General features: G+C 34.2%; 1 protein-coding gene across 49 annotated transcripts in view; it reads right to left on the bottom strand.

The window, feature by feature from the left end:
• The window catches only part of Rims2 (regulating synaptic membrane exocytosis 2), a 490,233-nt gene that overhangs the window by 151,517 nt on the left and 319,665 nt on the right, over nt 1-19,051 (bottom strand). For 47 of the 49 annotated variants that reach the window (XM_052747649.1, XM_052747654.1, XM_052747651.1 and 44 more), the window contains 2 exons: nt 16,329-16,508; nt 15,365-15,474 (listed from right to left, as the gene is read on the bottom strand). In XM_052747649.1, coding sequence (XP_052603609.1) covers nt 15,365-15,474; nt 16,329-16,508 — 290 coding nt within the window. Of the gene's footprint in view, nt 1-3,496; nt 3,587-15,364; nt 15,475-16,328; nt 16,509-19,051 lie in introns of all 49 variants that reach the window. The other 2 variants (XM_052747656.1, XM_052747676.1) reach the window with 1 other exon arrangement.

The following is a 19,051-nucleotide window of genomic DNA, read 5'->3' as shown; positions in this document are numbered from 1 at the left end:
TTCAAAAAGGTTCTTAGATATAACACACCTCACACATAGAAAGTGACAAATTAAGACTAACAACCCACTTATGGATAGTATTAATTAATCACCAAATATATTAGAAGTCACTAAAGGGCTATTTTCACACATTTTGAATGATTTAAATCCAAGACTATCTTTCAATGACTTTCTCACGTGAAAATTGATGAGCCTGTAGTATTTCCAAGCATTTATTAAACATGACGAAGTTACCCAGTTAGCTGTCTCAGCGCATTTCCTGTGTGGCAAACACAATATAAAGCTAAACTATTTTATGTAAAAATATGCTTATTTCTCAGAGGGCATTTCTATTTATTGTTAAGAGCAGATAAACTCACAAAGCAAATATAAATCAAACAATGTAATATTTGTTTTCAATATTTCATAGCACTCAGTGTGCTAGTAATGATTATAGCACTCTTGTCTGCAATAGGATTGCTCATTGAGCCGGGTTGTGGTGGTACACACCTTTAATCCAAGCATTTGGGAGAGAGAGGCAGGCAGATCTCTGTGAGTTTGAAGCCAGCCTGGACTACAGAGTGAGTTCCAGGACAGCCTGGGCTACATAGTGAAACACTGTCTCGAAAAACCAAAAACATAAAAAGATTGCTCATTGAAAAAATAAGCAATATATTATCAATGATTATGAATCTTCCATTTATATTAAGAATATTTAGGGCTGGGCCTTGCCTAGCATATGTTGGACCTTACATTCAGAACTTTAAAAAAAAAAAAAAAAAGCTTCATTAAATTTACGACCTAAACCAAACCTAATGGGATATGCTAAGTAAGGAATATAAATGAGTAAACAGTAAATTCTGGGGATTAAATTTGTATTCAAATTGTTGTATTTTATACTCTCCAATTCTGCAGCTATCTATCACATTAGATTTTGTTGTTTTGTTTTGATTTTTGAGACAGGGTTTCTCAGTGTAGCCCTGGCTATCTTGGAACTTACTCTGCAGACCAGGCTGGCCTCCAACTCACAGAGATCTGTCTGCCTCTGTCTCCCAAGTGCTGCACTATTGAGTGAAGTAAACCATTCCTTTCTGGTAGTATTGAAGAAATCTTACTCGGAAGTGTTACAAAATCTCTAGAGCTAAAAGTAGATGTTGTTCCACATTCACCCAAACATTTAGTTTCTAAATTTGTATCATCAAATTAGTAATTTAGTCCTAAAGAGTTTATCACATTTATTGTTAACATACTTCCTAAAAATGGCAAAATTCCCAGCATTATAATTTTTGTATAAATTTTCACAGAAGGACAACTGAAAAGAAGAACACTATATATTCCTAATATGCCAAGAACTTTCCATCTCTCATTTAGGTTCATACACTCAGCAACTTTTTCTAATGCCACATTTTACCACAATCAATGTCTGATAGGGAATTCTGATAACTCATGAAAGATGATCTTTTAATTTTAGTGGATAAAGCCATATCTGAGCATTGATTTTATATTTACCTAAAGACAAATTACTCCAAGCATGTCATCCATAAAATTTGGGATTTTAACATGCTGTTGAAAAGGAATCAGCACCAAATGGTAAGGTTTTATTTTCCTCCCATTATATCACTCTAAAGTCCCACATTAAAAATACCCTCTCTATATCCATCTTGTCTTTTAAAACTATAAAAAAGTATTCAACATTTATTCTCTTTCCTTAGGATATTGCATAACTAATTCCTTACATTTAGGGTTTGGATTTAGACAATCAATTGTCATAATATAGTAAAACTCACAAATGTCGAAACATAAAATTTAAATCATTATAATACATGAAGTAATCAGTAATTTTCTCTTTGTAAGTAGATTTTGTTCAATTAAAGGATGTAGGTAACTATACATATATTTATGTATGGTATATACTCACATGTATGTATAGACATATACTCACATAATAAGTATGAATAAACTAAAAATATTTAAATTAATCTTTGAAATTTGGTGTTTGTAAGACTTAAGTTCTTGGCAAACATGCATGGCCTTGTGATTTTGATACAGCAATAGAGATTTATATGGCCACAAACACCATGTATCAGGTATGATGCCAAATACTTGTTTTTGACCAAGGATAATCCACATTACATAACACAGCAAGGAGAATTAATTATTCAATTTGTTTGTTTATAGTGGTAAATCTAGCACAGAATCTTATCAACAAAAGCAAGAGCTCTGCTACTAGACTAAATCTTTAGCTTGAGAGATGCTTTTAAGGGGTAGTTTTGAGTATATAAATCATAATATAAATTAATTTTACATTTGTATTTATATTTCAGTCACCTTAAACGTTTTAAGATAATTACTGTTTTCAAGTAAGCTGATTCTTCAGTTAAGAGATAACGAGCATAAGAATTCTATTTACAGCTCCAATGAACACATTTAAATTCTTTAAATGAATTTCATTGTCTTGTACTTCCACTTGAATTTGGCATCTCTCCTGGCACGCTAGACTTACTATGTAATAAGCTTTCCCAAGCACTCTATTCTTCTTCATAGCTCCTGTTCTACTTACAGCATCCCAGCATCTACTTCCTAACACAATTGTGTATGTCACCAGACATGGGTCCTTTGTCTCTCCTGTGTCCTGAAAGAGTTCCTCATCAGCCTTAAAGTTAGCACACAACAGGATGGTAATAAATATTCGTGAATGAACTATTTTAACTTATACTGATATGTTTGAACTATAGGATCTTAAGCTCTGAGAAAAAAATAAGTCAACACATAAAAATACACTGTTATCGGTCCTACAGTCATTGAAAATAATCTATCTCATGAAAACATCATTTAAATATTTTAAACTTGATAAAATTTTATTGTACACTCATGTTTCTAATTCTAAATTAAAGGACTTCTCATTATTGAACTGATCTTTACAATTTGCATTTCTTTCCTTTATTCCTCCTAAAATATGGGGGGTGGGGTCTGCAAAAAAGTAAGAAAGAAGAAAGGAAAACAAAATACTTCAACTCATTGATAAAATCAATGACTGGAAGAGACACTCTTGGAATTAATTCATACTGTTCCATCCTTTTTCTTTCACGTCATAGCCAGTAACTTTGACTCCAAAAGTTGTAAAGAAATCATTACAGTAGAGCTATCTATTGCCTAGCATTTGTAGAATAAAAATAGGAATGCATAAAAAGACAAAACTGAGTAACTGTATTGAGCTTTCTCAGTCTTGTTGGGGAAGTGCGGTCTTCTCCATTAAGCCACCATCAAACACATAAAGCAGACGTTCACTTGTGCTACACTGTCATTTTCCCTTTAAATGAGGGTTTTCTTTAAAACCACGAGGTTAATTTTATCAACAAATAATGGTTGGTTAAGTATTTGTAATCTGCATGGGATCCACACACGGTCAAGTTCACATCAAAATGAGAAATGAGGTACAAGGACACGCGCATTTCAAAAGCATGAAATGCAATGTTCACAGCCTCATGCTTTCACGTGGGTTCCAAGCCTGACAAACCTGGCTCAGGTTGGAGTGTCTGTGTCGGCAAAGCCTTGTCCTCACTTAGTGTACCTAGCGTCGCTCCCTGCTGGTCTTCCCATGTAACTTCTAGTGTAGATAAAACAAACAAAACAAAACACGTCATCAGCGCTTGTCAGAAACAAAGAACATCACAAGAACCTAAAATACTTCAGGAATCGGGATTATTTTAGAGATACATTCTCCAACATATTATATAAGTTGTTAAAATTTTAAATATAGGAATTTGATATCGTGCAGATTGTTTTTATGGATCTCAAGATCTAAAATATTAAATTACACTTTTTGTAAATTTTTCAATTTATTTTTAATAAAATGAGTGGATTCAAAGTATGAAGAGAAAAATTGAGAATTTAAATGGCTTGATAGAGAGTATACTACTTTACTTTGTTGATATAAAAATGTGAATTTGTTTAAGAGTTAAAATTATTAGGAATTGTTTTATTGTGGCAATATTAAATATTTCTATACAATTTGAAAGATTTTTATACGTATGAGAGAAAATTCATTACAATATGTAATAAAACACCTATTTAATTCATCACTATATTCACAACCTTCATTAAATGCTAACAAAATCTTATGGTATGAAATACTTCAATCAATGAATTGATAAAACAAGGCAAAAGCAGTAATAGCTTGGCATCATGAGTATAGAGTACTTGGCATGTCCAATTGTCTAGAATAATTTGCAGATTGGTGCGATATTCATTCATTCAGTAAATATTCAGCATTCACTATAATGTAGGCACATGCATAGGTATCATAGCAGACAAAACTACATTCCCATGAAGGTTTTTACAAAACTTATAACTTAATGAAAAAGAGCTTGTAGCAATGAACATGTAAACATACAGTGACTTAGAGACGAATGCTGAACAGACAAGCATGGAGTAAGTGAGAAGGAAATGGAATGGTTAAAGCATGATGGAATTCTGGATGGTAGAGTCAATGAAGTCCTCTCTAAGAAGGAAATTCAGTTGAGGGGAAAAGGACATTGTGTGCAATAATATTCCAGTGTAAACATTTTCGGTTAGAAGCCAGGCTGATGTAGTTCAGAACAACAGGGAGGTCTCTGCGGATGAGCAGAGTGCACCAAGACAGAGCTTGGGAAAACAGTAATGGTGATGGGAAGATTGCAACTTGTTGGCCATATACTGCAAGTTTCATTGTCTACCACTAATCTTCACTTCACATTAGCTCTCAGAAACAATCTTGTCATCTGCCTTCTTTTTAAAAATTTCTCATTTATTTACGTATTTATATATGTATATATGTATTTATTGTGTGTGTGTATCTGCCCATGCACACATGCTCATGTGCACACATGTTCCTGAACACACACACACACACACACACACACACACACACACACACACACACAGCCATGTATGGAAGTCAGAGGACAACTTGTAAGAATCAGTTTAATCTTTCTACCATGTGGGTTTCATGAATTGAACTCAGATCCCCATGCTTAATAGCAAGGTCCCTTACTGAATGAGCTATCTCATGCTCTCCAGCTTTCTCTTTACTCACATAGCTCTATTTCTATATGGTAACTGAACCATTACTAACATGTACACTTTAAGCTCCACAAAAGTTCACCATGCACACATAATGCTCTGGCACTTTGCCACTTGTCACTCTATGTGACAGAACACGCCCCATCTTATAGTGTTAGGAAACACAAAACACAGAAGATAAAAAAAAATCACTATTATATTATTACTAAGTGAAAGTAAGAAATTTAGAATGTAAGTTAATTCGTCTATTATCTTGAATGAATGTGTCAGTATACCCTAATAAGAATTAGGAATTGGCTGGGAAGTGGTGACACACACCTTTAATCCCAGCACTGGGAGGCAGAGGAAGAGGAATCTCTTTAAATTCAAGGCCAGCCTGGGCTACAGAGCGAGTTTCAGGATAGTCATAGCTACAGAGAAACCCTGTCTCAAAAAAAAGTATTAAGATTCATTGAATAGAAAAGTTTATTTAGTAAAATACTAAATTTTTATGAAGATACCAATTAAACATTTCACTGATTAGAAATTCAGCTGTGAACCTAAATTTTACAGAATTATAAAACTGACATATTACTACAATTAAGAATTTTAAGCTATGAAATTCCTAAACCATTACTTTATTTTAGTATTTTTAGTCTGTAGATGAGAAAACTTAGTATTGATGAACTAAATAGCTAACTGAAAGACAGACAAGTCACCGGGATTTAACTCTGAGGTGAACAATGTAGGCAGCAGTACTCCAGGTCACCATCATACCAGATAATCTTGTGTGACAACTGATCCAAAGAGCACAGATTCCTGTACTAACTAGACTATGATTTATATGCTTCCGTGTGCTCTAACACACAACACAGAGGAGACCTTCCACCAGCTGCTCTTAACAGTTAGGAAAGCAAGCAGCTATGTAAGAACAATAGGTAATTTTACATACCTGAATTCACTCGTCTCACAGTAGCATGCTGGCAACAGGAGAAAGGCGCTATTTCCTAGTCTCCTAAAGAGCTAGTACACTGTGAAGACAGAGCTGGGAATCCAAGTTCTAAAGTGCCACCTTGCTAACATCCAGCTGCATGGGGTGTCAAGCAGAAGATAATCCCAGTACTCCAATGAATTGCAAGAAGGCTTGGGGCTTTGTTGATTTTTGAGACAGGCTCTCACTATGTGATCTGGCATTATGTAGACCAGGCTAGTCTCAAATTTTCAGTGATCCTTCAGTCTCTGATTCCCAATCATAGAATCACAGTGAGACTCTGCCTTAAAAACTGGAAACAAAAGACCTCCCCAAAACAGGTGAGACTGGCACTCATTCTTCTACACCAAATCACTTCCCAAGATTAAGGTACCTTCAAGATCCTAGAAAGGATGCTCTACAAATTATATTTAGGAAGACAACAATGATGTGGACCTGAACAGTAGCTATGAAAGTCATGAATTCAAAGGGACTTTTCCCTAAACCTAGTTAGTTACTAAAGGATTTGGAAATACAGATAAAATCATATGAGAAAAGGCAGAGACAGTAAAATAAAAACGGCAAGACTTCTCTAAAAAAGATACAGAAAGATTAAGGTTAGAAATGAGAAAGTATGTGTTTACATGTATTTAGCTACATAACTATGTATTGAGAGAGGAAACCTTAAACATATTCTTTCTCTGTATTGTAACCTCTGCTTTTTTTTTGGGCCATAAAATATTAGACTGAAACATCATAAATATATATATGCCTTTAGTACATTATCTTCCAAGTCATCTTGCTCACTGTCACCAAGCTACTTTTCCATAAATACAGGTGTGACTGAGTACCTATTCTGCTCAAAAGCAGATTCTGATGTTATTCAGATGAAAATTCATGACACTGTAAAGTATGCTTGACTCATGTAGTAACTTAAGACATGTGATTCATGTACACTGGAAGGGAATAAGGTATTGAGGAAACATCACACAACTCCAGATAAAATCTACTCCTATATAGATATCTATTATATTTATAATTAAAACATTGCTATTCATATTCCCTTGCATTGACATCATTTGTAAGAATACACAAAGGCAGTAAAGCAAAGATAAGAACCAACATCTTTGTCTATTATGACCAGCCTAAATATTAGTAAATTCCAAAAAGCAGACAGCAGAAAACAGCTATGATAAGGAATTCAAGACTATCAACCTATTACCTTAGTAACCTGCTTTTATTTGTTCCTTCCTCCCCTTTGGCTCTCTTTATTTCTTCCTTCTCTCCCTCTATGTATTTTTCATTTCTGTCTTATTTATAAAGCTAACTAAATTTGAAATACCACAGACAGCTATACATTGAAAATTACACATTCAAGAAACAAAATATTGTATATACCACTCATTGTACATTTTATGGAAAACAGCTATAAAATGGTAAGGTGCACAATCATAGTGAATCATTAATGGCCAATTAAGCTGTATGTGCTAAGTTTTTAAAATGATGTAGTATCATCAACAATAACAAGACAATAATTAATTGAAAGCAAAAATGCTTGAGACATTAGATTCCATCATCCATGTCTCCAAAACCACCACATTTCAATTAAAACCCTATGTGGTATTTTATGTGACATGAAAGAACAATGAAGCCCAGTGAAATTAAAAGACTTGCTAAACTTCACGAAATCTTAGAAGGAAAAATAAGATGAAGACTCAAGAATCTGACTTATAGTGTATCCTTTAAGCACTAAGAGACTTGAAAAGTAGTAGTGGATTGAAAACTCTTCAGACAAAATTGGTTGGCAAAAGTATTCTAAAGCTCTGTATATTAATTTTTAAATACACAAAAGCATGTATAAATAAGTTCAGAGAAAGTATTCAAACATAAAATAACACGAGTTATAACCCAATCCATTCATTTCTACTCTGGTATTGTGTGTGCGTGCGCGTGTGTGCGTGCGTGCTTGCGTGCGTGCGTGCGTGCGTGCGTGTGTGTGTGTGTAACAGTAGAGTTGGTTCAGGATGATGGTCATAATCAAATTTGACTTTAAATCTAAAACTCATGTTTTCAGAGTATCCAAGATTGGCCCAAGAAATTATAGTAATAACAGCTAACACTAACAATTTAAATATACTTAATTATTTCAAAAAGAAAAATATAGTAAATCGAAGTGGCAAGTAAGGTTACAGAGAATAGACAGTTTGTCATTTTCATCCTTGCTAGGTACCTAACACTCTACACCTCACCTTTCAGAACCCTCCTACTCATAATTTGATTTCTTACATGAACTTGATTCCCATGAAGATTTTTAAGTGATAACAGTAACAGTACAGAGTGACCCCTCAACAATAATTCCATTTGAATGTTTTAGAAAATCTAAATACTTTGCATTATTAAAATAAGTTGTTAGAGAATGACAAAATATGAAGTAATAGGAGAGATAGTAGAGGGAAAAAATGTGCTCAAGACGTACCCAGGTATCAAAACTATTCAAACCCACCTTCTCTCTTAGAAAGCTGTCTCTCAGAATTATTACATATTAAGCATTCATACAAAGCTATACAACAACACAATAAAATACAACACCAGATATCTTGACCTCAATAACAGGTAGAAAAAAACAATGGTCCAAATATTGATTAAAAATGAGAGATTACATACAAAACATTCAAAGTTCTTCTCTTTCAAAACGTTATCCATCAATGTCTCGCTAGGCTTAGTTATACCGCACACAGGACTGATATAAGTGAAAATATTAAACTTTTTGTGTGATAAAAATATTTACAATGACGTAAAGACAAAAAGTTGTAAGGAGTAATGAGCGAGACCAATAATCATCAACAGGAACATTTACATACAGGAAAAGGAAACGGGAAAGTAGACAGTCTAGAGGAAAGGAGAGGACAGTAGTCCAACTTCCTAGTAACGGAAGGGAGGAAAGGCCGTCAGAGTTGAAAGTCTTCAGCCCAGTGAACCCATAGGAAACAGACTCCATACTAAAATACTTGGAAGTTCTTCAACCCAATATGGCAGCAAAAGTGCTTACAACGTGTGCAGCCAAATACCTGAGTGAAATGTGAATATGTGCTTTTTCAGATCAATGGTTTATTCTTAAATACATCTAAAATTTTTCTTTCACAGCCTCTAAGAAACATCACAGAGGTCAATAAATGTGTCAAAACTACACTTTTGAGAGTTCATGTAAATTTCCATTTTATACTGACATTTCATATTGTAAGATGTGATTTAATTTTATTTCTATTTTCACATTACTCCCACATTTTAAATCATATCACAGAACAGATAATAATTATCAGTCAATATTATTAAAAATTATAAACATAAGTGGTAAATTATAACTATGTGAAACACTATAGACATTATTTATGAAAGATGGCGAGAGGGAAGAATACATTTAAGCCAGTGATTCTCAACCTTCCCAAGGCTGCGACTCTTTAATACAGTTCCTTAGGTTGTGGTGACTCCCAACCATGAAATTATTTCCACTGATACTTCATAACTGTAATTTTGCTACTGTTATGAATCAAAATGTAAATATTTGTATTTTCCAAAAGTCTTAGGTGACCCCTGTGAAAAGGCCATTTCATCCCCAAAGGGGGTCACAACCCACAGGTTAAGAACTACTGTTTTAGATGAAAAGTCATCTCAATTAAGTTATTAAAATACACATATTCATATCTTAATTTAGTTCAATAGCAAAAGGTTAAATGTTACAGTATTTAAAGAATGCTAATTTTTTACATAACAATTAAAATGGTGACATTATAAATAAATATGTGTAGCTATGTTGGGTTATTAATTACTCCAAAACACAGGTCATACCTTTTAAATTCAGTTGTAAGCTAAGGAGTTAAATCATAAGCAATTTGAACACTGAATTTAAATATTAAGTCAACTACCTCTTTATTTGTCAACACTATTTTAATCCACGTATATAAATTGGTAATTCCACAAACGTTTTCAACTGATTATTTATGCTTATTATTATTTACCATCATTGAACTCACAATGCTTCATTCTATTTTAAAAGTTTATTTCAGTGTTATTTTAAAATAATTTCTAGATTGAAAAAATCTACATTGTATTTTTTAAATGAATAACATACCATCATTCATTTTCTTCAGAATTTTGCAACATAATATGATCAAGAAAATAAATCTTCTCAATTTTAATCTGGACATTTTAATAAGATAGAGCTGTATTAGCAACAATAAGTTATATTATCTTGCCTGTGAGTGTGTAAGAATGCATGCATGTGTGTGTTTGTGTGTGTGTATGTGGTTGTGTGCATGCTAGGCAAATGCTATGCCACTGAGCTCCATCATCAGCCTAGGGTAAACATATTAGAGGTTAAATAACTATTTAGAAATAAATACAAGCAAGTATTCTTAATACTAAATCAATGAAGTTAGGACTAAGGCTTATACCTCCATAACGCAAAGAAATATATTCATACACATTGTAAATGTCAGTACATTGAGTCTAATATGTAGAAAAGCCATTTCAGACTTGCCTTTTTTCCCATTATTAGGTAAGCTTGACGTTTCTTCCCCGTTGTCTTTAACATTGAAACCAGACAACAATAATTAATAATTAAAGTCGTTAACAATCCAAATAAAAAGTAAGCACTCCAAAAAGAATGAAAAAATGCACTGCACAAATAAACACATGCATTTAATATGACACCCACACTGCACACATCAGAATAAAGTATATGCAGTACAGGTTCCTATTCTATAGGAAAAGAAGTCAAAGCTACCATAAGAAAAAAGCATTCTGTGTTATAGCATTTTGTTTTGCTATAAATGATGTGACCTAACGCAATTTACTAATTCCTTGAGAATGAGTCACAGGTGAGAAACTGGTTTTAAAAATACAAGTCTTGTTTATGTTAAGTGGGAAACAAAAGTGACTCTGGTATTGCAGAAATTGTCAAGTGAGTGCTATCTGTAAAATTACTATAAAGTCAATTCATAAAGTGTGAAAAACTCAGAACTTGAGTGAATGAATGAGATATAAAAGGACAGGAAAACAGAAACATTAGCTCTTCAACTAAATGAAAATGGAAATTATTCTACAGGACCACAATTCACTAAATTTTAACTCTGTATCAGTCAGGAAAATGAAAGGCATTTGAAATTCTAGTGTTGAGAATATTTGATATTCAGAATGGGATATAAGTATACAGTTCTATATCCAAGCAACTAAGATCGCTTTTCTTTCCATTAGTAGATACATATTGATAATTTCTCCACTTGATAAATTACAACATGACTGGCATAAGGTCATTTTGTTTTAAAAACTATAAATTCTGTTCAGAGCATGCATCCATGAAAATATACCTTGGGGAGAGTGTACACCAGGGCATTGTTTTCTTACAGTGATATAAAGAGGGAGAGGCACAGCCGAACTTTAAAACTCATACATGAATTCATAGCATAAAAGATCAATTAAAGACTTAACAGAAATTGGCTTAAGTTATTCTGTAGATTTCATAGAAAGTTAAAATTCAAGACATCAACTAGAGAAAATTAGGATCCAATTCTGAGGTTCAAATAAGCATAGTGACAATGGAATACAATTAGACAAGTGTAGTTCTGAGTATATAATGTTTTACTCCGACAGACTCTGATAGCCAATTATGTTGTCACTACAAAACCGGAGAGGCCAAAGCCTGCATAGCCTCTAGAAAGCAGCGGCCACAGCGAGGAATGGCTGATAAACAGGGTGCACAATACTGAACTCGGACAGAAAAGGGAAGCCCAGAGGAAATGGTTCTTATTTAGGAAATGAAATAGTAGAAAAGTGATCATAGTCTATTAAATGTTAAAGAAATTCAGTATTTTCATTCTATATATCCTTAAAATGTGCCTTTCCTACTTTTGAAACCCATAGGCAAGAAAATAGAGTTCCCTTGTTCAGGGAAGCATAAGGGAAATCGAGTTTTCTAGTAGCTAGCTGACAAAGATTATTTATTAAAACGAAAAGAAACAACCAGAATGTAAAGAATAGGCTTAGGTAAACAATGTACATATTTAGGCCAAAGACATTGTCTAGAATTCTAGTTTGTTTTGATTATTAAAGAGATATTCAAACAATTGGCCAAATTAAACACTGTGCAGTTGACTAGATAGTCTCACTGTAACTCTTAGGACATTGTAAGATTGGACATTAACTTATTTAGGAGACACACAGTCAGACACACCTGCCTTGACCTCGCCTCCCTCTTTGTCTCCCCCCTCTTCTTCCACATGCCCAATTTCTTCGTGAACTTCTGTGTTTGCCAAAGTAAAAGAAAAAGACAAGACCAGGGGTCTGATTGTTAGTTTTAAAAGATAACAAACAAATGAATCATTTTTAATGAAATAAAAAGAAAAGTAAGAGTTACACACTGACTGCATTTCTGACATGCCTCTGAAAGCAAATCTGTTTACTGTTAATGCATCATCACAGTTGGCAGTGGTACTGACTTGGGAACCAGAAACCGTGACGCCTTAGAAGATTTGGCATATGTGGGTAGCTCAAAAATAGAGGCACATTTTTTTGTCTCTATAGTAGGTATATTACTAGGAAAATATTACATAAATTTTCTTCTAGGAAGAAAACCATGACACTATATAAACTTTTTTTTTAATTCGATTTTTTTTTTTTTTTGAGACAGGGTTTCTCTGTAGCCCTGGCTGTCCTGGAACTCACTCTGTAGACCAGGCTGGCCTTGAACTCACAGAAATCTGCCTGCCTCTGCCTCCTGAGTGCTGTGATTAAAGGTATGTGGCACCATTAACAACAATAGTTAAATTATAGCTTATTTTCTAGTTGCTAAAGGCAGACTAAATACTTCATTATGTTTATATTAGGAATGCCATTAATGGCAAGATCTAGCAACCATCTAGAAGAAGCTCAGAAATTTGGACTATCAGTCTGGATTATTATTTTGGATGACTGCACCGTTAACTTTGGTTAGAGGTCGAAGATCTACAGAATAGGTATACAGTATGTCCTCTAACACTGAAGGAGTTCCAGGTTCATGGATCTCTGAAGCCTCAATATTAACATGTCTGAGAATGCTGTTCAACATCAGCCAGTACCATTAAGTAATACAAATTAAACAAAACCTCTTCCACACTGAGAAGAGAGGGAAGGTTTTGGTTCCTCTTTCCTTTATGAAATAAAAAGCAGAAAATCAAAATTAGAGACATTGTGGAAATTGCTAATATTAGTGCTTTTAATGTATTCTACCTGGAAAAAAAACTGTAGGTAAAGCACTCATAAAAGTCCTTGAATCTTTACCCCTGAATTTCCCTTCTGCAATGAGGCTTGGTCTCTCCATATCTAGCATTGCACAACATGAAACTATCACAACTCAACAGACTCTTGCTATAAAGGATGGGAAAATGGAAGCTTTAAGTTTTTGAGGGAACGAAAGTTGCACACTATTGAACCCTCCTTATGAAAAACCATTTAAAAGCATAGCATTTCAGTCTGATGGAAATACTCAAGCACTACAGCAATGTCACAGATGTCTTTCTATCAGATAGAAAGCGAGAGCGTCAGTCACACCACCAGTGCGCTCGTTAGAATTACAGTAGGCAAGCAGAGGAAGAACCCACAAGAGCTGATGTTCATTCAGTCACAACTAAGAAGAGCACACGTAGATCAAAACGTTACATAAGACAATAAAAGATTTGCTGCTCAACGCAATCCATGTATGGACTTGTTGTAAATATGTCATAGGACTATGAGTTTTCTATAAACACACCATGACAAGTTTTTAGTAGCAATCTATCTACTATGTGAGGCACCACTTCACTTTTGAAGACAGTGTTTCATTTGTTAACTCCATAAATATTTGTTCTAGTCTAGACATCCTTCTATGTGCTGGAGACTCAGCAGTAAAAACACAGCCAGCAATTTCATAATTCAGAAACTAGCAGCTTTTTATCACACTAGCAAATGTAATACAGACCACATATTACGCCTCCGTGTTTTTTTTCGAGGTGTAATGCGGTGTTTGATAACAGAGGCATAAAACTGTCATATTATCCTTGAATACGCTAAGCAGATTTGCTACAACAGAAAACAGGAAACACAAGTCACAACCACTATCTAGCTCAACAACTTCTTTTGTAGAAAGTCAAAGTTAATAATAAAAGGATCGTCAAAAATACAAATGAAATATAAAATGATAAATATAGCCAGAATCTGTATATGTCCTCAAAGGCATAAACACAGACTGCAACTGATATCTCTGGTTATAGTCTCATTCAAAATCCAGAATTTTGTTTAAAAAGTAAATTAAATGTTTTATAAGAACAAATATTATCTAGTTATTTAAAAGAAGTTAAATGCTTTGTACTTTTGCTTTAATCACGTTAAATCCCATTGTGTTATTTCACAGAAAATAAAATTTGTGTACTTTCTTAGAAACTAGAAAACAAAATAATTCAACTGTATATATATATAAACGAAGGGACATCAGTTGCAGTTGGGTTTATTTTGCTTGCACAGCCCCCCAAAAGGCTTTCAGCACAAACAAACCCTCCTTATGTACAGACCTTCATAAGGGTCTATCTCCTTGACTCCATTGTCTAGGGAAAACAAAATAAAACGAAAACAAAGAGGAGTGGGGGGCAAAGCATAGGGGTTAAAAACAACACAAATTTCAAAGTTACAGAATTGATCGTCTGTTAAAGAAAACTTAAATGATGATTTGGATATATACATACACAGCTTTGAAAAAGAGTTACTAAAAAGAGGGACTGTGATTTAAAAGATGTTAAAATTACTCTTGTCTGTTATCCATGATTGTAGAAAGAATTTAACCGAGATTTATAACTGCTTGAGAAGTGTGTTTGAGTGTGTCAGCTTCTCCAGTTACTAACAGCATCAGTGTAACATGTATCTTTTACTGTGGATTCAGGGTTACCTGTTACTTGCATTCCAGGTTTGAGAAGGACCACCATTGTCATGCATCAGCTAACTAGTCCTTGCAATGTTGTGAAAATTGACTTAGCTAGTTACTAATAAACTTTGTATATTCACCAATAACTTCATAATCCTAGATGTAGCAAGGACATTATAATCCAGCTGCTTGCATGAGGCTACTGCTAACTTTTAAATATAGTTACTCAAATTTGAAATGTAAAACGAGTAAAGATTGTTTCTTTTTATCTCCAAGAATACTTTTTACATGCAATATATATTATATTCACAAATATAACTACTGTCAAATGAAGTCATGCACATAGCTAAATACAGGAAGATAATAAAACAATGATAATAGAAAATTTTGATTCACCCCAGCTCCCACATGTATTTCCTAATGGCATAGTTATAAAACTGAGAACTTACTTCTCTCCAGTGTTCCCTTTGGTGGGAGCTGTGGCAGCTGCCGGCCCCTTCGTCCTGCTACAGGAGTACTTGATGGACTTGTCTGGACAGACCCGGTCCGAGGGTGAGACCTACAAGATGCACATTAATATATTTTCAGTAAGCACTAAATCAGTTCAGTATGCTAGCTGGTTTATGAAATGGCTGTATTTGTGTGATTTTTAAACGTGGATTGCTGCTGGTTAAAAGGAGAACAAAACAAATATGGACATTTGAACAGTTACTTAAACACCAAAAATGTTTATGTTTTGGTGTAATATGTATACACACACACATACATGCACACAAAGCCTATAGAAAACACATGAAATTAGTAATATAGACTATCAATCTATTCATATAAGGCAAGTAGAAAATTCTACAACTTAAAAAATAAAATTTTATAGTTTTTCTACTATAATATAAATTCTTAAAACTAACCTTCCACCTTTGACACAATCAGATTTTTACTTAAGTTTATACTAAATATCCTTCTTATTAGAAAACAATTTATGAATCTACAAAAAAAACCCAAGTAACTTCAAACTCAGCTAAAGAAAATTCTGATATCTAATATTAATGTTCATAGAAACTAAATACATCTAGCTTATTTACTGTTGTGATGATTATTAGAAAAATCATGCCTAATGAGCACAGTAATTTCTCCTTCTGTGGAAGAAAATGATAGTTATGACAGGATTTACCCAGGACTCGACTAATGAGAAATCACGAAACAAATGCAATCGGGACAGTTAAGAAACAAATTACAATGGTAATGACACACTATTATATCCACTGAATACAAATAGTGTGTTGACACTGACAGGTTAGTATCGACTTGTACTGGTGAGCAGCCAAAAATGACGAGACCATTTACTGGTGGGACAATAAGACAGTGTGTTGGCAGAGCAGACAGGGGAGTTAGTCTGATCGATTTATCTTTCACCTCGGTAAGGCAGGTGAAGGAGGGGCAGATCTTCCAGTCATTAGTGAAGGCATCGACCTCATGAGGTTTGTATCAGGACGTTCAGAGGATCTGGAGCGGGTGGTGGTCCGCTCTAGGAGAGGCCGCTGCTCTGTTGATCTGGATCTGTGATATGGCTGTCTATCTGCTGCTTCACAGTCCCTGAAATGTTAGTCAGAAAGCAGCTCAGTCGGTCTTTAGTGCCCTTCTGCTATTTGGTCATGATGAATCAAACTGATTTTGAAAAAAAAAAATTGCTTAAAATTACTGTGTATGCAAAAAAAGAATTTTCCCAACACATCTTGAGTAATTTCTGACTAAGCTTAAAAAGTTCTAAAGAACCCAAATCTGATTTTATTAGCAATTCCCAGTAATTGAATTATAACCTAGTTGCTCAGTTATAATCACTGCAGCCCCAGCTACCTGCTTTCCAGAATGAAGAGAACATGGGAGCTGTGTGCTGTATCCTAGTTTAAAGACATTCACCAATGTTTCCTAGTACTTTCCAGAGAAGAGAAAGTTATGCAGTATGTTTATTAGCAAACGGAGTAAGATATAAAAATGTTAATAGCATTATCATAGTATACTGATAGCTTGAATGTTTTAAGCAGAAGAATGAAAATGAGGTTACAGGAAAACAGGGCGGCTTGGAAGTGCGTATCCGTATTTAAACACACCCTCCAAACAGACTTCACTCTGCAGAGAACTGGGAACTCCATCATCCACCTAGTGCACTCCAGGTAGACCAAACAACTCAGACAGGTGTCGGATGAAACTGGAACTTCAAAATGAAAACTAAAAATAAAAACATAAAGACCTCTCCAACCACTGAAACTTAATTCTTGTTGAAGCAAGAATACTTAGTCTATGGCCAAGAATTACTGACACTTCTCTCTTGGAGCCTTCAATAATGCTTATATACCCTAATGAGATCAATATATGGCTATAATTCAGTTCCATGATTTGGAAGACAAATCTAAAAACATTAACTTTTGCTCTAGAACTCAAAAGCAACATATATGACCAAAATCCATTTCAAACAGTTACCATCTGAGCTGAAAGCAGTCATAGGAAAGGAAGTATTTACAGACTACAGTAGGGAGAGCAAACAGTAATGTCATGGGCTGAACCATTTTACCTACAAATATGCTCTGATTTTTGAAAATAAAAAAAAGGGCGATTAGAGAAAAGTAATAAAAAAAAGGACACAATATCCTCAGTATCATGAATTATATGTCATACAGACTTGGAAAAACAAATACTATTAGAAACAGAGTACTAGATTCATCCTATATTGTTTTATATCTTTGAATAATACTTTAAAGTTGCAGAATAAAACAGAAGTACAATCATTTAAAGAACTTTTATGTGACTGATTTCCTACGTCAAGTTCAGTACTGTTTCTAAACACACCCAGAGCAGGGGCGGGGCTGGAGAGACGGCTCAGCTTAAAGGCCAGTCACGGTCAAAAACGTCATGATCGCCAAGATTAAATATAAATTCATATATATTTGATTGCCATAAAAATGAATTAAATGGAATTTCAGCATAAAATTCATAGTTCTATTCTTCTGAAATTCTATTTTAGAGGAAACACAGTTTTTGAAAATAAATGTGACCAATAATTTGTGACCCATTCTTAGCTCAAGGCCTCTGGTTTGCCCTCATTGCAACAGGTCAGTAAAAGCAAAAGGCCACACAGCTGTATTCCTCTGTACTTCTTACATTTCTAAAAACCTGTATTATGAAGAATACCAAGCTTTATGTTTGTTTCAAAGATTTATTGTGATCTTAGTCTAATAATAAACTTTTCTCTCACATAGCATTTGGTGGGAAAACTTAATAAAGTATCTATAGTGATCACAACAGGACACTGGTGTCCACTCAGTTGTCAAAAATCTCATCTGTTCTTACCTAGTCAAGCAATTTTTCAAGTGAAATATACATATATTCATACATATAAATGTATATATATTCACATACATAAACACACACGTACATATACTGTTACATTGTATGGTTTGATACTGTATTTTTAAAAATAATAGATACATAATTCTAGGTGAGGGACAGAATATTAATTCAAATGTCCTGGCATGTCTCATGTCTCAAAGGGATTCTGTTTATTTATAGAACAAACATCCCCACCTTAGGAAAAATACCTCATAAAGATTTTTCTTTCCTTAGTGAAAATGGTTTGATAATTTTAGGGAATTTTTACATTTTTCCAGATATCTTTATTACCACAAATAATATGAAACATATACTCATCATAGACTGAGTGAAAGTAGGTTAATAAGTGAAAGATTAAAAAGACCACAGTAGAAGGTAGAACTTTCCTCATAAATGCTGTCACAGCAATGGACAGTATTATATTTTAAATGTTGCAACATACAAGGTCAAGCTGTACTTTCTGTGCCCACTACCAGCTAAGACTAGAAGTGATCAGTCAAGGCTTAGGGGTTAAAGTCACAGCAGCACTCAGGGAATGACACAGCCCCACAGGAATCACCCCAATGCTCCAGATAAGGAAACCCAGCATGTCTAGCAACACTGGAATAGGCATTCGTTTATGCAAGAATACATACACAGCCTCAGTATCAACAACTGAATAGGAAACAATAAATAGCTATTTATAAGGTTTAACATGTTCAGTGTTTCACTGGAGTTCTTGAGCTGTGGTTTGTATTCCAATTGAAGTATTT

This window comes from Peromyscus californicus, unplaced genomic scaffold (assembly GCF_007827085.1).
Source record: "Peromyscus californicus insignis strain IS unplaced genomic scaffold, ASM782708v3 Scaffold_20__1_contigs__length_68692818, whole genome shotgun sequence".
NCBI classification, from domain to species: Eukaryota; Metazoa; Chordata; class Mammalia; order Rodentia; family Cricetidae; genus Peromyscus; species Peromyscus californicus.
Note: the sequence above shows the minus strand (reverse complement) of the source record. Positions and strands in the feature narration are given on the sequence as shown.